The sequence below is a fragment of the Pan troglodytes genome, chromosome 4 (assembly GCF_028858775.2).
Source record: "Pan troglodytes isolate AG18354 chromosome 4, NHGRI_mPanTro3-v2.0_pri, whole genome shotgun sequence".
Taxonomy (NCBI): domain Eukaryota; kingdom Metazoa; phylum Chordata; class Mammalia; order Primates; family Hominidae; genus Pan; species Pan troglodytes.
In genome coordinates this window covers 144,599,505-144,622,677 of record NC_072402.2, presented here as the reverse complement: position 1 = coordinate 144,622,677, position 23,173 = coordinate 144,599,505, and the positions used below count along the sequence as shown (strand labels likewise).

The following is a 23,173-nucleotide window of genomic DNA, read 5'->3' as shown; positions in this document are numbered from 1 at the left end:
TGTTTTTTGGCTGCATAAATGTCTCCTTTTGAGAAGTGTCTGTTCATGTCCTTCACCCACTTTTTGATGGGGTTGTTTGTTTTTTTCTTGTAAATTTGTTTGAGTTCATTGTAGATTCTGAATATTAGCCCTTTGTCAGATAAGTAGGTTGCGAAAATTTTCACCCATTTTGTAGGTTTCCTGTTCACTCTGATGGTAGTTTCTTTTGCTGTGCAGAAGCTCTTTAGTTTAATTAGATCCCATTTGTCAATTTTGGCTTTTGTTGCCACTGCTTTTGGTGTTTTAGACATGAAGTCCTTGCCCATGCCTATGTCCTGAATGGTAATGCCTAGGTTTTCTTCTAGGGTTTTTATGGTTTTAGGTCTAACGTTTAAGTCTTTAATCCATCTTGAATTAATTTTTGTATAATGTGTAAGGAAGGGATCCAGTTTCAGCTTTCTACATATGGCTAGCCCGTTTTCCCAGCACCATTTATTAAATAGGGTATCCTTTCCCCATTGCTTGTTTTTCTCAGGTTTTTCAAACTTCAAACTATACTGCAAGGCTACAGTAACCAAAACAGCATGGTACTGGTACCAAAACAGAGATATAGATCAATGGAACAGAACAGAGCCCTCAGAAATAACGCCGCATATCTACAACTATCTGATCTTTACTTTTTTTGTTTGTTTGTTTTTTTGAGATGGAGTCTCACTCTTGTCGCCCAGGCTGGAATGCAGTGATGCAATCTCAGTTCACTGCAACCTCCGCTTCCCTGGTTCAAGAGACTCTCTTGCCTCAGCCTCCTGAGTATCTGGGATTACAGGCACCTGCCACCACACCCGGCTAATTTTTGTACTTTTAGTAGACACGGGGTTTTGCCATGCTGGCCAGGCTGATCTCAAACTCCTGACCTCAGGTGATCCACCTGCCTCGGCCTCCCAAAGTGCTGGGATTACAGGCGTGAGCCACTGCGCCTGGCCTTTCCTACTTTTTAAGAGATTTCCTTGACCAGTATATTTTAACCTTCTAATAATTTAAAAATAAATTTGCCGTATTTTTTAATTCCATGTTTTTTTTCTTATTCACTATGTTTTCCTTCTTTGTATAGCATCCGGTTCTCAAATTGTAGGTTTATTCTCCTTTTAAATGTTTCTGCACATACAAATTAGGATTTATTTATTTATTTCTGGCCCTAAAAGTATCCCTGTTTTCTCCAGTAAATGTTTTTATATTTGTTTATCTTGGTCTTTTTTCCCCTCACAGTGTAGGTTTTACTCAATTGACTAGATGATCTTCCATTGCCAAGTCATATGTGAGAATGAATCAGTAGAACTGTCAAATGAATATGAATAGGACTTACCAACTGGTGGGTTTCATTATACAGTGAGTAGGCACAGAGATTATCTTGTATTTTGTAGTCCCTAATGCCAAAATGCAGAGCACTTTGCTCTGAAGACCCAACTCCCACACTTGTGACCTTAGTCCACCCCAGACCATTTTAGTTTTCTTTCAAAAGGAAGAACTTTTTATTGTATCCTCCCAGGGTGTGATGAGAAGAGTTAAACAGTGGGAATGGGGGGGCAGGTAAATCCCTTTTCACACCCGCTCCATTTTTCACCCTTCATCCCACATCATCTTTGGCGTTTCTAAATCCTAACTCTCTCTAGGTTTTTGCAAGATAGATGGGGGGCCCTCCTTGGCTGTGCCCTCAATCTGTCATCATTCCTCCGCTTACCTGTCTTCTCTCAGAAACACATGAAATGCATCGTTCACTTAATGACCCTCTTTATATTCTTTTCATTGTTCTGGGGCTGTATCTGCTTTGCTTCTTTACTATCATTTTAAAGAGAACTTGGGAAAAGGAGATGACAAATATATGCTCAGTTCATCATTGACCTTAATTTTCTTTTTCTGCTTGTTCTAAATCAAGGAGGATCATTACCTTCTTAAGAGGCTAAACCAGCATTTCTTAGCTGGTCCACTTCTATATCCTGGAACTTTTGTTTTAAAGTAGAAAAGCCATCTTTTTTTGACAGTCTGAGCCTCCACTTTTCCCCAATTATACTAAACAGCTTCTCTGCTTTCATGTATTGACAACCCCCACTAACGCCTTTAAATCTTGGAATATTCAGTTTTATTTGATGTGTGTAGGTGTGTAATGTTCTGAATAACAGGAAAGTGAATCACCGAAAAAAAAAAGGAAGAAAGAAATGGGCTTAAAAAATTAAACAACAAAATGTCTACGGGTTTATTTATCATTTTGTAAGATCTCACCACCACAGGGCATTTCAAACTGAATAGCTTCTTTGAGAGAAAAATCATCCTGGTGACTGTTTAGGTGTTCTTTTCAAATGATTATGGGAATTATGGCACTTTGATTCTTTTTGATAAATACTTAGTATGTACTTACTGAGTGGAAGGCTGGAACAGAAATTTGCATAGAGAAATGTAAGTGGAATCATTATTGAGTAGAGTCAAGTAACAGTGGGTTTGAGCCCCACATCAGTCATGTTCTACTTTCTCTAAGATAGTTCAGGTCTCTGTGTCTCAGTTGCCTCAATGATAGTTAATAATACCTCCTTCGGGGTGATGGTAAGAGATAGAGTTAATGTGAGCATAATGACATGCATAATACCTGGTACTTGGTAAGCACCTATCAAATTGTGGATGATTTGATTATGAGGTAAACAGGCTTTAAAATGTCATTGCCTACCCCGTTCTTAAAATTATGGGGGTAAAAAAGCACTTCTTCCCAGACATATCAAAGTTTGTGTAACTCCAAAAGCCTGACCATAGCCTTTCTTTAATGTATTTCTCAGTTCCTCTGCCTTCGTTTAAGGTCAAACAGAGCCAGGCGACCACTCAGACAATATTATTTAGCCCGATGAATTGTCGAAGAGTAATGACCCCTTTGGACAGTTTGTTTTGCGATTTTCATAATTTCTTATTGAGGAATCACGGACTAGTCTGTGACAGGACATATTTTGATGTCTTCCAATTATGTACACATTATGGAATTTATGAATTAGAGCTATTGTCCTTTCCTGTGGTGGAGATGGACTTTGTGGTTCTTTATTTTCCTAATGAGGTGGAGTCCAGGAGCTAGGCAAATGGAATTCTTTTGACATTTATTTCAAGAGAAGCCATAAACATATTACAAAATAGTATGAAAATATGCAAATATTACTAAATTTGTAGGAACAAAATTTTTATCTCAACCATTACTAGTAAACAACTGTTTATAAACTGGGGAAAGAAATCAGTTATAGTCTCTTATTTAACAAACAGCCCTTACCTACTGAACCCTACTATGTATGTACCCGGTGATGAAACAAACAAAAAACTGCTGATGAGATTAAAAACTACTGTTTTTAATTCATGAATCAGTTTAACAAGCTTTTGTGTGTCAGTACTTAGGCACTGGGAATCCAATAGTGAATAAAAAACAGACATGATTCTTTCATGAGCTTACTATGTATTGGAGGAAACTTTTGCTAAATAAACATTCATAGACATAGATGTAGAGCTACACCATGGTGAAAGTAATGAAGGAGACACTCGGTGCTATGAGAGCAGTATGGCAGGGGGCCGACTCATCTGCATCAGCAAGAATTCTTTCCTCTTGAAAAGATGACTAATCTGAAATGTGAGGGATAAAGAGATATTAACTGTGGGTGAATGAAGAAGAAACAGTCTGGAGATGCAAAGTCTCTTCAAGTGGAGCATACATGGAGCTTCCGGGGAGTTGAAAGAAGGACAATGTGTTTTGACATAGAGGACAAAGCAGGAGGATGTGTGAAAGGAAGCTCTAAATTCCTTCTCTTGTAATACCCCAAGTTGTCCTTTTAGTTTTGCTTTCATTTACTCATTTATTCATTATTTGATTCATTCAGGCATTCAACAAATGACTATTCCATGCCAGTTCTAGGGCCGGCACCATATTAGGTACAGATAAGATCATGATTAAGGTATAGCCCTGGCCCCAAAGAGCTTACAGGAGAGAAAAAGATGTCAAGATGCTATGCGCCCTAGAGGAAGAGCACTATCCTTGACCTACATTTAGGAAGCTCATGAATTAGCAGAGTGAGGAGGAGAATGAAGAGAATTTCAAGAAGTAGAAAAAGTGTGTACAAAGGTCCAGAGGCAGGCTAGGTGTGGTGGCTCATGCCTGTAATACCAGAATTTTGGGAGATCGAGGCAGGTGGATCACTTGAGCCCTGGAGTTTAAGACCAGCCTGGGCAACATGGGAAGACTCCGTTTCTACTAAAAACACAAAAATTAGCTGGGTGTGGTGGCGCACGCCTGTGGTCCCAGCTACTCAGGAGGCTGAGGTGGGAGGATTTCTTGAACCTATGAGGTCAAGGCTTCAGTGAGCCATGATTGTGCCACTGCACTCCAGCCTAGGTGAGAGAACAAGACCTTGTCTCAAAAATAAAAATAAAAATAAAGTCCAGAGGCGAAAGAATGTTTGGCAAGGCCTATAAATCACAATAGGCTCTGCAAGGCTTCCTGTGTAGACTATGAGATCCTAATTAATAACAAAATATAGGTGAAAAGCAGAGAGTAGCTAATCCTTAAAGATCTGTTACATTGTATTAAGGGCCTTGGATTCTTTTCCTAAGAGTTATGGGAAGGCACTCAAGAACTTTAAGCAGGGCAATTGGCATGATCAGATCTGCACTTTAGGAAATGATCGTGCTTGTGGCAACATGGAAGTGGAATATTTGCCCAGAAGCTACTGCAGGAACACAGCCAAGAGATGATACTGATCCAGGCTAACTTAGTAGCAGCGTAAATGGATAGCTATGGACAGATTGTTGTTGTTATTGTTGTTGTTTTGAGACTGAGTCTCACTCTATTGCCCAGGCTGGAGTGTAGCAGCGCAATCTTGGCTATCTGCAATCTCCGCCTCCCGGGTTCAAGCAATTCTCATGCCTCAGCCTCCCGAGTAGCTGGAATTAGAGGTACCCATCACCATGCCCGGCTAACTTTTTTTTTTTTTCAATTTTACTTTAAGTTCTGGGATACATGTGCTGAATGTGCAGGTTTGTTAAATAAGTATACTTGTGCCATGGCGGTTTGCTGCACCTATCAACCTGTCTTCTAGGTTTTAAGCCCCGCATGCATTAGGTATTTGTCCTAATGCTCTCCCCACCTTTCCTCCCACCCACTGACAGCCTCTGGTATGTGATGTTGCCCTCCCTGTGTCCATGTGTTCTCATTTTGTATTTTTAGTAGAGACGGGTTTTCACCATATTGGCCAGGCCGGTCTCCTGACCTCAAATGATCCGCCCACCTGAGCCTCCCAAAGTGCTGGGATTACAGGTGTGAGCCACAGCGCCTGGCCTATGGACAGGTTTTAAGGTTGTTTAGGAATCTGGGATTTATAGGACATGACACCTGACTGGATGTAGGGTAGAGGAAGATTTTCAAAATGTCTTCTGTGTTTCTGGAATGGGGCAGCTAGGTCGATGGTGGGCACCACTCAAAAGGCAGAAAAAGAAGTGGGTTTCTTAATCCATGTATTTATTAATCTGTAAAGTAGACCTTATTTTAATCATCTTAGATGGTTGTCTACATCACAATAAAAGCTAAATAACTGACACAAAGAAGGCATTCATTAATGCTCAGGAATCATTTTTGTATGAAGTTCTTTAGAGGTGTTAACCACTGGAAGTAGGAGACAGTACTTACTGAAAATGTCAGAGATGTCTTTACAGAGCAAGTGAGCTGTGTCTTCAGTGAAGAGAAACACATCACTGGGGAATAAATGGATGGATGAGTGACAGGAAAGACATTCTTGGCAGAGAGCACAACAGGTGCAGAGCTCAGAGTTCTTCAAGAAACTGAAAATGGCCCACTGTTTCTGCGGCATAGGGTTTGTGAAAGGGGTGACAGAAAATGAACTAGAAACCTAGGGTAGCAATAGATCCTAGAGGTTCTATAAAACAAGCAGAATGCCTGAGTGCAGGCCAGCATTTGACAAAATGTTTCTGCAGAACATAGGTATTATATAAAATGTAAATATGCACAAATTAATATGGAAAATTCTGATTTGAACAAAGTTAAATTAACTTTTTTTATTGCAGGATTTCTCAGAAGTTTTACATATGCATTGGAAACCTACAACAGAGGGCTATAGCATGAGGCTTTTTTTCAAACTGCACCTCTTTTCCCAGAACACTGATTAACAAATGCCTCAAAAGACACTGATTCTGTGCCATTGGATTTAGGAAACTTTACACTAGGCAGTGAGGAACCATAAGTTAGAAAGATCATACTGACTTAGTGAGGAGCGTGGCTTGGAAGGGGTAAAGACTGAAGGCCTGATGATCTTAAGAAGTTACATGAGATAATAAGAAAAATCATATATGCTAAGCAGAGAGAGGTGGTGGGAGGGACAGAGAGGTGCTCACGTGCATGTGTGCATGTATGTTTTAATCAGGCACTGGACACTTAGCAAGAGCTATTCGTAGCCTGTAGAAGCTAGGGAAGGGTTTACAGGAAAATTATAAAGCTCTTTGTCAATATGAGGAATTATTATTTCAAAGCTATTTTACATTTCTGATGCCTTTTGATCCCCCTGTGTGGCATGTGTGCAAACCCACTCTGAGAAAAGTTAAGAGAATTTGCTCATAGTTCTAGAGCTGATGGAATGCAGAATTGACCTTTGCTCTTCTAAGTCTGGGACTCTTTTTATTCTATTGTGTTCCCTCTGAGCTCAGACTCAAGCTGGGATTTGAAGGATAGGTAGGGTTTGCATAGGTTGAAAAAGTAAGTAAAAACATTTTGCTTCAGAGAAAAAGTACAAGAAAGGACACAGAGGCATGTGAATGGCATGACTGACAGTCTGGAAAGTGCCACTCTGCTAATGACGGTAATCACTCCATGAGTCTTCCCATCCTTCAAGGCAGAGCATGTGATGTGTAGTGTCTTAAGACCCACTCTTAGAAGGGTCCTGTGCTTGGTTTAATGCTCTGTTGTTGCTGTCTTAAAATTCCAAATACTTTAAGAACAAAAGATGCCCCCTTTTTTTGATTTGGGCCCCACAAATTATGTAGCCAGTCTTGCTTCAAGGCCTAGGTTAGGTATTCTGATCATCTATTTTATCTGTCAAAGCTATTCTCATTCCACTAGATGCCTCTACATTTTTACATTGTGGTTAGTTCACACTTGGTTGGTCTCTTATTCGCACATAAATTACTAACAGTTATCTTTGCAATCAAGTCATAATCTCCTTACAAGCAACTGGAAAGCCTAGTGCTAAGCACATAGTAGGCAGGTAATAAAAATTTGATGTTGAATGAATATACCTCCATTAGAAGCCCACTGACATGAGTTTCATACTCCTTTATAATGAAACCATGTCTTTGAGTTAACTTAAAAAAAATTAAAAAGAGCAAATCTGCTAACATAATTCAATGGTGAAGACTACACAAGTGAATAAATCTAGCATCCATGTAGACAATGACAGTGTTCATAAAAATGACAGTATCCAACACCTAATACCAAGAGCAAACATTTATTGGGTGTGGATTATGTGCCATGCATTGCTTTAGGCATTTCATTCCATTTTTACAACTACTCTACAAGTGGATCCTATTATAATCTTTGTTTCACAAATGAGATTAAAACACAACATGATTAAGAAACTTGCCCACAGTAAAGATTTGACCTCAAGCAGCCTGGTTCTCAAAAATCATGCCTTTAACCATTTGCCTATTACACTTTACTGACCCATCATAGAAAGGAGACTCACATCTGGCCTTATATCATTACCAGTTAAGTGCTGTATCTGTGACAGCCACTTTTATTCTCTACGAAAAAATTTGCTGGGGACATGACAGCACTGTAATTCTAAACTTGCACTCAACTGTGTACTTTTCTTTGGACCCAGGCCTTATTTTTTTTTCTCTCTCTCTCTCTTTTTCTTCCTATCTGTGAAATAGACATAACGAGTCAGCATTTGGAAGCAGGAAGTGCTCTAAACTATGTTGCTGTTGCTGTTTTCCTGGGGAGAGAAATCATTAAATTCTCAAAAGGATCTATGATCCTAAAATGTTAAAGTCATGGCTCAGGGCCTATGCTACTTTTCAATTGTAAATTTACAAACTTGGGTTTTCATCCTTTGTTCAGTCCTTGTAGGGCTGTCAGATGCCAAATGGAAATTGCAAAGGTCTCTATTTGTGGGGTGTTTAATATTATTATTTTCACTCTATATTTATTCCATAAATATTTATTGAGTTTTAAAATATATACAACCTTGCTTACAAGTTCAAGGTCCATCTAACTCTTGAATTCTGGCTTCTGTAACTTATCACACTAGTACAGTAATGGCCAGATTGACAACCTTTTTTGCATAATGCCTTGAATTTGTCAACATGTTTCCCACATGATGAACTAAGTTTACCATGTGCTGTTTCCCAAAGCTTCTAAAGCTGCCTATACTTTTCAGATTTCCTCCAAAGAAAGAGAGTGTGGCAGACCATGATGGTGTAGGTGAAGGATAATAGAACTGGTTAAAGATAATAGAACTGAGCATAAAGGCTTCCAACCCAACCTCTACAGCCGTGGCTCAGGAGGACTGATACAGCTCCTCCTGCAGCACTTCCCTGGCCCATCACAGGGCTTAAAAGCAGAGGCAAGGGAGAAAAGAGGAACTGTGTTACTTTACAATTTTGTCCAGGGCTGGCCCTGGTGAGTTTTGAAAGACAGTAGTAATTTCTCCCCTTGACATTGACCTTAACATACTGGAGAGTTAAGCCAACTTAATTGTCCAATAAATTTTTATTAACCTTCTTAAGAAAAAGTGGTGCATATGACGCAAAACAAAAGTTAAGAAGAGCCATTGTGTGTGTGCGGATGTGATCATGGGATTCAGGACACCAGGTCTCATGCTCGTCTGTCACCAAATTACCAGGTAACCTGGGCAAGTCGCATCTTTTCTCTAGGCTTTCATCATCAGCAAAATGACGGGCTAGACCTAATGCTCTCTAAGCCCATTTTTTAGCTTTAACTTTGCCAGATGTATGATTAGCATTGCCAGGAGTTAGACAACTGCTAAGTTTGAGGGTGGAATCCCGAAAACTGCCCTAACTTCTGACACCAATTACAAATTCAGAGGGTTTCTAAAATTATTCTCAGTTTTGATAATTCACTAGAAGAACTCACAGAACTCACTGAAAGTGATTATACTCAAGGTTATGACTTATAGGGAAAGGTTACAGATTAAAATAAACCAAAGAAAGAGATGCATAAGGCAGAGCCTGGGAGAGTTCCAATTGCAACGTTTCAATTGTTGGATGCATTACCCTCCTGCCATTGACCTCATGCATTACCCCCCTGCCATTAACCTCCTGCCATGTGACAATATGCATAAAGTATTGTCAACCAAATAAACTTATCTGAACCTCGTATTTAGAGTTTTTATTAGAGCTCAGTTATGTAGACGTGAGGATTGATTGATTATATACAAGACTGAACTTAGTGTTCAGGTCACCTGATAACCATGTGACCCAAAGCTTCCACCCTAAGTCACATGGTCATTCTGGTATTGCCACCCCCACCCTAAGTTCCATTGGAGCCAGTCCTCACCCTAAACAAAGACATTGCTGTCATATATGATACAGATTACCTCCAAGAAGCCTAGGGCAAAACCCAGGCCTCTCTTCGGGCAAGGGTAAACCCTTTACTACATAAGCATCCTAGATTTGTTGTTCATTAATTTTCCCTTGTGATTCATCCTTATTATTAAGCAAACACATATTCACTCTTTTATTCTTTCAAAAGATATATTAGCATAACTAGTAGTGCCAGGCACTGTTCCAGGTACTGCATATAAAGCAGAGAACAAAATCGTTTCTCTCTCCCTGGAAATTATGTTCTACTGCTGTAATAACCAAAAGCAAATAAATATACACAGTCTAGTTGCAATATAGGGATAGAGAGTGACGGGCAGAGATGGAGGTGCTAATTTATTTTATACAGAGTAGTCAAGGAAGGTATCCCAGTGAAGTTGATACTGGAACAGACACCAGAAGAAGTAAAGCACTGAGCTATGCTGGTGTCTGAAAGAGAGGGAACATAAGATGCAAAGGTCTTGGAGTGGGAGTGTTCTCCTGTCTTCCTGTCCTGTCTTCCTTCCATGTCTATAGGGAGTGGTGGTGGTGGGAGGGGAGGTGAAATTTGGTGGTGCTGCATTTGATAAGTTAAAAAAAAGAGCTATAGCTGGAGCTAAATCTTTCCAGCATTTTAAGAAAGTTTTAGTCTGAATGTGTAGGAAGCCAATAAAAGCCTTTGAGCGGAAAAGTGACATGGAGTGATTTGCATTTAAAAGGACCATTCTGCCTGCTGCCTGGAAACTACTCTGTAGGGGTTGGGGGTGAAGGAGGATCAGAGACTGGTTCGAATCTATTGAAATAATCATGGCGAGATAGGATGATAGTTGGAGCATGGTAGCAGCAGTGGAGATGGTGAGAAGTGGTTGATTCTGGACATATTTCAAAGTTAGAGCAGGCAGGATTGAAAAGATGGGAATGAGAGAGTGGAATGAAGGAACAGGAGGGTGGGGCAGGGTATTGTGGGGCAGAATTAGGGATTGAGATGCCTTATACCCTGTGAAATATCAGCTTGGCTGCTGGTGATATTGCTCTGGAGGTCTGGGGAGAGGTTTATGCTCAAAGTTCAGATTTAGGGTTTTGTTGTTATGTGAGTGGTGAGCTGTGGGACTGTGGACTTTGAACTTTGAACTCTAGGGTAGTTATACATTTAGAGGTCACAGCAGTGAGGAGCTACCAAATGAGCCTGAGGAGTGTACACTGAGGCAGTAGGAGAATAAAGAGAGAACAATGCCCAGGAATCAGTGAAGAAACTGTATTAGGAAGGAGAGAGTGCTCAATTGCATACAAAACAAACTGTTTGCATGTATGAGTTAAAGACAATGGAATATCTAATTCAATAAGTCCTCAGAAATTAATCCACTGATCATGTGACCACAACATTCTACTCTCCAGTACAATCTAAAAGACTACTAATGGTTCTCTACTAGATGCCTACAAACTGTACCTTTAAATTTCTCCACCTTCATTGGTTATAATAGTCCAGATGCCCAGATATGAAAGTGCCCTTTTGGCAGTGACATCTGGCTATTTGGCTTCTTCTCTTAGCTGGAATTGAAGGTATACATGTTGAACTAAATAGTTGACCTATTACGATGGTAACTATTACAGTGATGGAATTATATATCACATCTTTCTTGTCTGAGTTTGTTATATGGTATCATCTTACTATTAGAATCCTGGTCTTTTTGTATTTTATTTATTCAGCTTACTAGTTTTAGAGGAAAATGCAGATTGGATTCAAAATTACTATTCTGCATAATATATATATATAGGTATGTCTATATATATTTTCATCTTCAGTTTGTATAACTTTAAATAGTTTTGAGGTTTATCAGATTAATGTTATTTGGTTTGGTTTTAGCATTACATTCAAGTTTCTAGTAGGTAAAAATTTATTTCTTAAAGAACACATTAAAACTCTTTTTGCAAATGGAATAAAAATTTTGAAATAGTTCCATTGTACCTCTGCTGTCCAATATGGTAACCATGGTTACCAGCCCCTAGAAATGTAGCTAGATTTGAGAGGTCTTTTAGTGTAAAACACCAGATTTCAAAGATTTGATATAAGAAAAGAATTTTGATATGTCATTAGTAATTCTATATTGATTATTTGTTGAAATTATATTTTGACAGATTAAATAAGATAATTTTATCTTCAAAAAATTCAAATATAAATATATTAAAATGAATTTCATCTTTTTTTCCTCACTTTTTAATGTGGAAATTAGAAAATTTACAATTACGAATGTGGTTTGCATTAGATTTCTATTGCACAGAGCCGTTCTATACATTCTGGTCACATATATGTTTTTATATGTGACCAGAATTGTTTTACGTGTCTCTTGACTTCCTGGTGTGAAGAAAATGGTTTAATCTTTTCTATACAAGTTTCATCCTATAAAGTATTTCATGGCATTAAAAATACTTATTTTTTTTTTTACTAAAAAAATTTAAAATGATAATCTAAAAAATTTAAAATGATGCATGTTCTAAAATATTTTAATGAAAACATGAACACAAAAGAAAACTACGCATAACCATTGCTAATATTTTGATACATTCCTTTTAGCATTTGCACATTTTTTAACCAAAAAATTGTAGCAGTTGACTTATTTTGGTTTATGATTTTTTAAACATCATGAACATCTATCTTTGTCACTACTTTTAAGCGTTTCTGCACTGCTATACCTTAAGGATATAGCGTACTCCATACTCCCCATAAGTAACAGTGGTTTATGATTGTGATGATTTTTTTATCTTTAATAACAGCTGTATTGATATCTAACTCACATGCCATAAGATTCAAACTTTTAAACTATACAATTCAGTGGTTTTTAATTATATTCAGAGTTGTGTAGCTATTGCTCCAAATTTATTTTATTTTATTTTATTTTTATTATTTATTTATTTATTTATTTATTTATTTATTTATTTATTTATTTATTTTTGAGACGGAGTCTCGTTCTGTCGCCTGGGCTGGAGTGCAGTGGCGCAATCTCGGCTCACTGCAAGCTCCGCCTCCTGGGTTCACACCGTTCTCCTGCCTCAGCTTCCTGAGTAACTGGGACTACAGGGGCCCGCCACCATGCCCGGCTAATTTTTTTGTATTTTTAGTAGAGACGGGGTTTCACCCTGTTAGCCAGGGTGGTCTCAATCTCTTGACCTCGTGATCCGCCCGCCTCGGCCTCCCAAAGTGTTGGGGCTACAGGCGTGAGCCACCGCGCCCGGCCGCCCCTATCTAATTTTAGAACATTTTCAACACCCGCAAAAGAAATCCTGAACCCTTTAGCAGTCATTCCCACCCCTTTTTTTTTTACCCTCAGTCCCTGGCAACCACTAATCTACTTTCTCTGTCTAAGCAGTTGTCTATTCTGAACGTTTCACATAAATGGAATCATACAATATGTAATCTTTTGTGTCTGGTGTCTTTCACTTAGCATAATGTTTTCAAGTTTCATCTATGTTGTGGCATGTTTCAATACTTCGTTCCTTTCTATAGCTGAATAATATTCTATTGTATGGACATATAACATTTTGTTTATGCATTTATCAGTTGATGGACATTTTGGGTTGTTTCCACTTTTTGGCTATTATAAATAATGCTACTACATGAACATTTGTGTTCAAGTTTTGGTGGGAACACGTGCTTTTAATTCTCTTCAATATATACATAGAAGTGAAATTTCTGGGTCATATGGTAACTGTGCTTAATATTTTGAAGAACTGGCAAACTATTTGTGGCTGCACTATTATACAATCCCAGAAGCAATGTAGGATTTGAAGGTTCTGATTTTTGCCACATCCTCACCAACACAATTGTGGTGATTTTCAACTGAGAGAATATTTATCCCTAAGAGAGACAAGTAAGAATCTAGCGGTGAATGGTTTGGAAAGAGACCTCCAGGTGATTCTGTTGTGACCTAAACCCACTGCAATAGACACACACACACACACACACACACACACACGCACACACTCACAATAGCTCAAATCACAGTGGTTAAGAGCATGGGCTGTAGAGACAGATCGTGGGTTGGCGCCAGGCTCTCATCTATCTGACTTTGGTTATATTATTTACCTCTATTAGCCTCAGTAAAATGGAGATGATACTGTATAGAGGCTGTTGTTAGAATAAAATGAGACAATGCAAGTAAAACCCTTTCCACAGTGCCTAGTACATAATAAATGCTCAGTGTTAGCTATAATTACTATATAAATGAATCAATAATTTGCCATCATATGAACTCATTATAATTTGCCTAACAAATTATTTTGTTGGGCATTTGGGTTGTTTCCAGTTTTTCATGATTATAAGCAATGTTCTTTAGAAATAATTTTATGGCTAAATTTTTGCCCACATCCATGGTTATTTTCTTAGAATAAATTCTGTAAAGTGGTATTTCTTGGTATATTTTTTAAAGGTTTGAAAGACATTTCCCAATACTGATTCTTGTTTAAATTATACTAAAATTTTACTTTGAGCAATGTAATCAGGTACTAGTATATCCCTGGAGTGTTGCTAACCTGGTTTTGGAAATTCTCACCTTATACCTAACAAATATACTGTAAACTAAAACTTTCTTGCACAGGACAGCCTAAATTTAACTCTAAAACCAATGAATGATAAGAGGTACAAGAAGATGTTTTATCTCATGCTCTCAGATCTAGACTCTTGAGTTTTGTAACTTTTCTCCCTTTCCATCAATATCCTAACTAGACAAGTAAAACAGCTGTCAGTGAAATCACGCACAGTAGATATTTTTGTTTAGTATTGAAGCAAATCAAGGGCAAGACTAAGGTCACAATAGAACCTGAATAGTCAAAAGGAATGATTCCTTGAGAGTGGGCATGACCGAACATTCCTACATTGTTAGGTCTAGAAGCCCTATAAAAGCAATTACTCACAAGTCTACCATGGCAATTTCATAACCAGCCTGGAAAGGATCAGACAACGGCATCAATTTTCCTCTGATGGATATGGGAAACCTTCAGGGAAAGGTAGGATTTTAAGAGTTATTTAACATTATGGCAGAAGTTTGGTTGAATGGTGGAATGCTCTGGAACTGATATAACTTGAGAGATTTATTGTACAGAAATTGGAGGGGACTTTGCACCGATAACAGAGATGAGGGGAAAGACACATCAGCAAGTAATGTGTTTCTACTGGTAGACTGGTAAATGTTTAACAACTGGCTCTCAAAAAAAAAAAAAACCCTGAATTTACATAGTGTTTTTTTTTTAATTTTCTGTGATATAAATATCCTACCATGGCAGATTTCTGATGTTAATGATGTCACTCAAAGCAGAACTAGAAAGACATGTACGTGATCAGCAAAATCAGCTCTCAATAGCCAGTACCTACCAGCTTCAGTGTACCACTGTGTATTTTCATAAGTTTCTGTACTTGAATTTCAGTTGCAGAGCCATTTACATGGTAAAATCCATTAAGACCCCAGAGTCTAGAATTAATACAACACTTTGAGGGCAAGAGGTTTTCTTTTCTTTTCCCAGATTAAATGCCACGTTAAAGGATCACTTATGTGGCATTACATGTTGTAGCATGCACAAACAGGAATTGCAAACTTGCTAGAAATTCAAGAGGTCATTCTCTAGACAGCACGTAAACCACCTTAGAGAGAGAGTTGTGCAATTGGTGCTTAGTGATCATAGAGAGAAATTCCATATGATTCCACAATAGAGAAATGTGACTAGGTCTGCACATACATAATGAGAAAGTCCAAGAGAAGATAATCCTGATTCCTTTCATTTGCAGGAGACTTCATGGTTTATAAAGGGCTTTTTGCAAGATGATAAAATTTCATGTATCCAGTTTCTAATTGTTCATTAAGACAGATTGATAGGCAGTAAAACTGAGGTTTCTAGGTCACTTCTGTTCACATGAACAATTGACTTGGAGTGCATCTCTCCAATTCTCTGCAAGTGGGAGATCTCATGAAGTACCGCAGGAGGAAGAAGGGTCATTTTAGTGAAGGCTGGCTCTGAGCCAAACCTGGACTAAGCACTTTCCTTACCTCTGAAGCCACCCAACAACCCTGTGAAGTAGCAACTATTGTTTTCTTCCATTTTGCAAATATAGAGGTTCAGAGATGTTAAACTACTCACCAAAGGTCATGAAATTTATAAATGCCTGAGCTGGGACACAAACCAGGACTGTCTGACACCTAAAGCCTCTATTAAGAATCTCCAGACTGGCTTAGGTCAAAGGTTTTAATAAAATTATAGATATTTAATGTGCTAATTGGACAGGGTGACCCAAAAGTTTCCCGTGTAGGAAGCATTAGCCTAAGGAAGGAGGAGTGGGTATGTGAGTGTTGGGGGAGGGGACCATGACAAGGGTGGTTAAAAAAACGAATGTGTCCACATGCTGTCAATACTGAACTGGGTAACATAAGAAGGCTGTGTATTTGTAATTGGCCTTTACTATGTAAAGCACAAGCCTGAAATAGGTCAGTCTTTCAGAGTTCCCTCTGCTGCCCCCTTTGAAGACTATGGCCCCTTTTACATAAACTGTAAATTAGACACTAAGTTCCATGACATCAGAGACTGACTACATCTTATACAATGATGTTGCTGAATCTATAATCCTATCACAGTGTCTGACATAGTTAAGTACTTGCACATTTGCTGAACATTGATGATGGTGATCATGACGAAAGTAAATACTCAAAGTAATAGCAATGTATTTTTTCCACATATTATCTCATTTAATCCTTGTAATAACTCTATGAAACAAATACTATTCATTTTCCTAACTTATAGATAAGAAAATTATGCTTTAGGGAGATCTTGTAACTTGCTTGAGGACACAAAAATAAGTGACAGAAAATGATATCGGAGCCTTGGCACTTAACATTGCACTATAGTCTGTCGATATAGAATGCATTTGCTGTATTTCTAAGAAAGTTCATGTTATTAAAATTAGATGATAGAATTTAAGTTCTATGAAGAAAGAAATTCTGGTTTTTTGTTTTTTTTTTTTTTTCTTGAGAAGGAGTCTTGCTCTGTCTCCCAGGCTGGAGTGCAGTGGTGCGATGCAACCTCTGCCTCCCGGGTTCAAGCAATTCTCCTGCCTCAGCCTCCCGAGTAGCTGGGACTACAAGCGCGTGCCACCATGCCTGGCTAATTTTTTGTATTTTTAGTAGAGACAGGGTTTCACCATGTTAGCCAGGATGGCCTCGATCTCCTGACCTCATAATCTGCCTGACTCAGCCTCCCAAAGTGCTGGGATTACAGGTGTGAGCCACCACACCTGGCCAGAATAATTCTTTACATAATTGCTTGGTAAATTTTGATCATATATATGCATACAGGAATAAATCGAACCAATTATTTCAATAGGAATACAGCTTATGAGCTAGAAAATTTCCAGCTCACAACAGATTATTTTAATATGAATTTTAAGAAAGGGGGAGGTATGAAACCTAAATATTAAAGTAAGATATTCAGCAATTTATTCATTTGTTTAAGAAATGTTTGTCTCCAACAAATATAATTAAGCATCTACTAAGTGACAGTTAGTCAATAGAAAAGATCTAGTGAGGCCAGACATGGTGGCTCACGCCAGTAATCCCAGCACTTTGGAAGGCCGAGTCAGGTAGATCACTGAGGTCAGGAGTTTGAGACCAGCCTGGCCAACACGGCAAAACCCCATCTCTACTGAAAAATACAAAAATTAGCTGGGTGTGGTGGTCCATGTCTTAGTCCCAGCTACTCAGGAGTCTGACGCATGAGACTCACTTGAACCTGGGAGGCAGAGGTTGCAGTGAGCCTTGATCGTGTCACTGCAATCCAGCCTGGGTGACAGAGCGAGACTCTGGCTCAGAAAAATAAAATAAATAAAATTAAAAAAGAAAAGAAAAGTAAAAGATCTAGTGAAAATGGCCAACAATAATAAGTAAACAAATATTATAAAATGCTGTGGGACATGAAAAAGACAAAAAAAAAAAAATGTGGAGGCAGAAAACACCGGAAGTCAGGACTATGGTGTGGTCAGGGAATGCCTTAACGAAGCAGGGATAGTTAAGAGGCTGAATGCCAAGACGTGAGGAAGTGGCAAAGAACATAGCATGCGGAAATGCCCACCACTTTTGGAAAGAACTTGACATTTTAGAGGAAAAGAGAAGTGGCCAGTGAGTCTTTTGAAGACTGATCTCTGCAGCCTACTCCCATCTCCCCCACTCTCTCCCCCACCCCGCCCCCCAGCTCCACAGTGGTGCACAGGGCTCTGTTCACTCCCTTACCTCCACCACAGGTCATTGTGTTATGGCACAGAGCCAACAGCTTTTTTCCCCTTGGTTTTGGGTGGATGAGCTAGTTCTCTCATATTAGAAAAGAGTAGTTGGCCAAATGGAAACCTTGAAATCTACTTAAACAATGGAGACCTATCCAATCTGCCTTCTCAGAACATGTGTCTTAGGAAAAATGCCTGGACTGTTGAATAAATGCAGGAGAAAGTTTGCAGGATATGTGAAAAGAAAAATAAATAAACCCAGAGACTCGATCTGTGGAAGGGACATTCTCCCCATTGGTTACAATAGAAAATTCCTCAAGCACAGCCTGGCCAATGAGCCTGGGCCTACCTGATTCATCACACAGCTCTGTCCCAATCTAGCCCTTGATTCAGAAAGATACAGGGGAAATTTTCCCAAATACTATTCCAAGGCCTCCTGAAACAATTTTAAGATCATTCCAACCGAAGGCACAATGTCTTCTCATCATTTTGATTCACTAAGAAATGAATTTAGCTTTTCCCCACTCTGCTCCTACTCCAAATTGTGCCAATATCCAAGAGAAGCTGCAATGTGTAACTACAAAAGGACTGAATGTTGGAACCTCGGTGATAGATACAGCTCATCCCATGGAAGAACCAGCCACGACAACTTGTACTGAAGTGGATTAAATCAACTTGTACCCGTCTTCACCTGTTACTAAAATTTTAAATGTGGATTTTGAACAAACACGTGTATAAGTCTTAAGCACCAGATGAAAATAAAATAGAATCTATTGAAAGTTGAGCTGAACTCCCCCCACCACACACACACACACACACACACACACACACACAAATAACTATGTCAAGGAACATTTCTGCTCTTTTCTCCCAGGGATATGCAGTCAATTTCTGGAGATGAGGACGATGTCATTTTCTATCTACCAGAAGTATCCATACTGCATGGAAATCTAATGACAATTCCCAACCTCAGTTAAGGACTTGTTTTTCCATTTTTCTGAACTTCAAATACTTTCTAAATTGTGTTAGCCGAAGCGTTGTATGTATATAATTAACTCATAGGTCCCTCTGGGCCCATCTAGCTAAACTTGTGGAGCTTAACTGAGCAAAACATTTGCTGATGTCTCTCCCTACAGTGATACCCATTGAAATGAATACCTTCTACAAGATGAAACCTAGGAAATGTCGTTTCCAATTGGCTTTCTAGTGATTGGGGTCGATGTCTTTTCCAAATTGGCTTTCTAGTGATTTGGGTTGCTTCATTAAATGTTTTTGGTTGTTTCATAACAATAATAATCTCATTTTCTTTCAAAAGTAGAGTTTGAAATTTGGGAAAACATGGGTGGGGAGGGAATTCTATATTTTCTTCCTAGTTGAAGTAGGAAGACAGGTCTCTTTTCTGTATTAATTGGACTCCTGAAATTCCCCCAGGGTAGCAGTGGCTCTCTGTGGGCACAGGGCTCTTATGCTTATGTTCCTGTGCTTCAGTGTACCTTCCATGCTGAGAGCAAATAGAAGGTGTTCCTGCACAAGCAAAACCTAACGGAGAGGCTGCAATAATTTGTCCAAAACGAAGTGCAAACGGCAAGGGAGAGTGGACTTTTTCAGACTGACCCTGTTTACTAGTCTAGTGCTTTCCTCCACCTGTGTAGACACAGATGCTTTATTGAACACCAGCCTCCTACAGTTAGAAGGTATTTGACTCTTAGGAATGGGGGAACCAGTTGCAAAGTTCTGGCCCCTGCTCTCCCTCCTATTCCTACTAGAGGGCTTAAGATAGGCTCTGAGCGGCACTTCCCACTTTCTCCTCTTTTTCTGAAGCTTCGAGCCCCAAACCTCGCCCTTTAAATTCACCAAGGGACCACATGCATCATATAAGGGTGAGGAAAAGGGACCTGGATGTAGACTTCCTGACTATCCAAAGGAACCTACTTCTCTTTGCTGTTCTCAAGTTCAGGCGTCCGGAGAAAGGCAGTGAGCTAGGGGCTCTGGGTGCTAGCGTAGACGTGGCCCTTAGCTGAGTGGCGCGAGAGGGGAGGAGGTTGGAAGAGCGCGTCTATGCGTTCCACCTGAACCTGCAAGCTAGTCGCTTGCTGCCCAGGTGCCGATTCGCGGCTGCATGCGCCCCACTGCAGCAAAGAGCAGCCGCAGCCTCTGCCTCGGCCACCACTGCTGCTGGGAAAGAGTCCTGGGGCTGCTGACGCGGTTGGGAGGAGCCTCGCCTTTAATGCACCAGCCGCCTCCAGCCTCCTGCAGCAGCAGCAGCAGCAGCAGCAGCAGCAGCAGCTGCGAGTGCGCGCGTGTGGGTGTGAGGGTGAGTGCGCTGGCGCCGGCTGCAGCGCCCTGCCCAGCTCCCCGCCAGCTTCCCTACCCCCGCCTGCCGGAGCCGCCCTCCCGTGGGACCAGCACCCTCATTCCGGCCAGGCAAGCCTGAATCCTGTCCCTGCCATCTCGCCACTGCAGCTCGGGTCCAGAAAGGCACCATTTTGTCGCGGCTGCCCGCTCTCCCAGGGGGAGGAGGGATCTTTTTTGCATTTTGGAGCGGCTGCCAACGAGGGGAACCTGTTGGGCATCTCCCCAGACCCGCTTGTGAGCGCCTCCGGGGCGGGCGGGCGGGACCAGACCCCTCGGGGCACGGCGCATCTTGGCACCCGGAGGCAGCGGAGGCAGGCGCAGCATCCTCGCTGGGAACTGGAGCTGGAGTGAGCGCACCGCGCGGGAGGAGCCGCCGCAGCCTCGCAGAACCCGAGTGGAGGAGGTGACAGCTCCATTGCCGGGTTTTTATTTTTTTTCTCTCCGCCTCCCCGTCTCCTCCTCAGGCTCGGACCATGGTGCAGTCCCACTGGCTCCCCTGCCCCCCTCTCCTGTGAGACTGGCTGCGGGGAGGGATCATGGATACTTGTCTGCCGGCTTCTGGTTCCCACGCAAGTAAGCCTGCTGTCAATGGAGGAGGACATTGATACCCGCAAAATCAACAACAGTTTCCTGCGCGACCACAGCTATGCGACCGAAGGTAACGCCAGCCCCGCCGCATTCCGCCGTTGGGGCCGGGCGCAAGTTGCGGATCACTGTGCTTCCTGGGCAGCTGGGCGCGTAGTGGCGGAGACTCCTCCGGGCCCTAGGGCTGGGGCGGGGGCTCGGCTGGCCCCGGCAGCCGCCAGTGCACCTCGCATCCATCCGGGCTCCGCGAGGCGAGCCCGGCGTTCAGCAGCAGGTGGACCCGGCGCCCACGGGAGTTAAAATGGCCCTCAGGGATTAGGCTTTTTCAGGGTGGGGCTCTCGCCCAGAAAGATGACCCCAGGAAGGCAGATGACCCCTCCCCCGAGATGTTCGCAGGGGTCTTGGGGGAAGATAAGAAGGGAGGGGCCCAGTAGGACCTTGGTCCCCCCTCCCTGAGCGAAACGATGTTATGTCTCTCAGTGGCTGCAGGGAGGGCAAGGTTTCATTTCCTGCTCATTCATCTCCCCGGCCGGCCAGGTTACCTGCTTAGACAATCAAAACCCCAAAAAGCCCTTTGCAGACGGGCGAACCTCTTTCCTTTTGGAAGTGCATTAGCAAAAATAAAAAGGTGGCTGGGGAAATAGTGCTCTGGCGGCCAGCGAATGAGGCTGACACGTGGGGTGAGCAACGCGATCGGTGGGGCCTTTAAAAATCACCATTATGAATTCTGCAGCAGTAGTTTCTGCTGAATCAACAGCCAGCAGAAAGCAAAAGGGTTCAGCAAGCTGAGCTTTGCCAAGAGGTGAAATTGTCGTCTCTCCCTCTCTCCCAGCTTGTTCTGACATAAGCACTAGTGCTGTGCAGGCAGGAAGGGAAAGTCAGCAGGTGGAATCTCATTCTGCCTTTTGTGTGTGAATAGAGAGTAGAGGCATTTTTTTCCCCCAGTGCCAAAACTTTTGCATTTTTGCTTTCATTTTCTACCTGTAGGCCTTTTATCCTTAGCCACTCATACAAAGTGTTGCATTATCACATTGTAATATCCATGCGAGAAAATGTATGTGGAAATGCTTTAGGACAATGTTGCAAGGTGTATTAATTTAAAATTATTATTCTTGGATGCTAACATTTCTGTAATATTTAATCAAATCAAAAGACTGCTAGAGAAATGTGATGGGGGGAGTAAAAGAGTTCAAGCTCTGAAAGAAATAAAAAGACACACACACATCTGGGGGTAAAGGTGGCATCTTCTATAAACATCCCTGGAAGTTCTAAATAGAAAGAATGTCCAGTGCTATTGAAAGTATATTCTCCATTTGTCATCATTTTTGGAGAGCATCAAGCCCAGTATGCCCATGGTGCTAGACAGATAAAGCAGAGTTGTAAGCTCTGGCTTCCAGGAGCTTAGAGATGGCTTTTAAGATGTGCAGCCCATCCCTCCCCTATACAGAGCACCATACTTACCGATTCTTTTTCTGTGCATGATGGCAACCTGATTGTAAGATGTTCTCCCTCAATCTTAGTGCTTTGTCACTGACTCAGTGACCTGATAGCGCATGACTAACTCTGTACCTAAGCATGTCATCCAAGAGAGAAGTTGGCCTTGGGTCTGTTGGCTTTTGGGGGAACATTTATTTCTGTTTGTAACCACAAAGAAAGAGAGCTGCCTTCATGTTTTCTTGTATATTACATTATGCAGGCAAGAGAAACTTAGCAAGCTGAGAAAATGCCCAGAGTGGAGCTATGTGTACAGGAGTGTCAATTGTGAAGTGAAGAAATCAGTTAAAAATGGCATTCTTTATTGTTTTCAGGCCCTGGATATTACCGTTGTTCTTATTTTTATTCGATTTTTGAAAACTCTGATTCTGGATAGAATATCTAGGTTCATATAGTCAAAAATAGATATGAGTTTATAGCAATGAGATTTCTGGCATGTGAGAATCAACCTCTCAGATTTCTTTCTCTTTCTCAAACACACACACATACTAATCACACTCAAAACTAACAAACCTTTATTTCACAGAAGCTTCTAGGTTTTAAAATCTGATCTTAGAGAAGGTATGAAAAGAAAAGGAAAATAGAACTTAAACGATGTAAATACCAGAAGTTGGATAGAACAAGAAATTCCCTACAGTTTTGACCTATTCGTTTCAGGGAAGATTCATGCAATTTTGTTGCCAGAGGGGGAAGAGTCCCTGTTCTTCCAATGAATACCTTAAGAAGTGTTAGTATACCTTGAAAAAGCACCAGATCAAAAGACTTTTTAAAAATTCTCCTCACTGGGGACTTGCCCCACAAGTGTTCTTCCCCCTTATTAACTTATACCCTCTTACTGGGTGGGGAATTAGCTTCTAGTCCTTCCATAGATCTTGCTTTTCTGTT

The 23,173-nt window shown here is 40.8% G+C and overlaps 1 protein-coding gene across 50 annotated transcripts in view; it reads left to right on the top strand.

The window, feature by feature from the left end:
* PPP2R2B (protein phosphatase 2 regulatory subunit Bbeta) overlaps positions 1–23,173 on the top strand; it is a 495,140-nt gene that overhangs the window by 185,139 nt on the left and 286,828 nt on the right. For 11 of the 50 annotated variants that reach the window (XM_001159683.6, XM_001159725.7, XM_063811554.1 and 8 more), the window contains one exon: positions 20,674–20,867. The exons of 33 other annotated variants lie outside the window; for them this stretch is intronic. In XM_001159683.6, the coding sequence (XP_001159683.2) occupies positions 20,674–20,867 (194 nt within the window). Of the gene's footprint in view, positions 1–14,477; positions 14,602–18,728; positions 18,827–20,089; positions 20,279–20,673; positions 20,868–23,173 lie in introns of those variants that run through there. 6 more of the 50 variants (XM_054684667.2, XM_063811565.1, XM_063811557.1 and 3 more) reach the window with 5 other exon arrangements.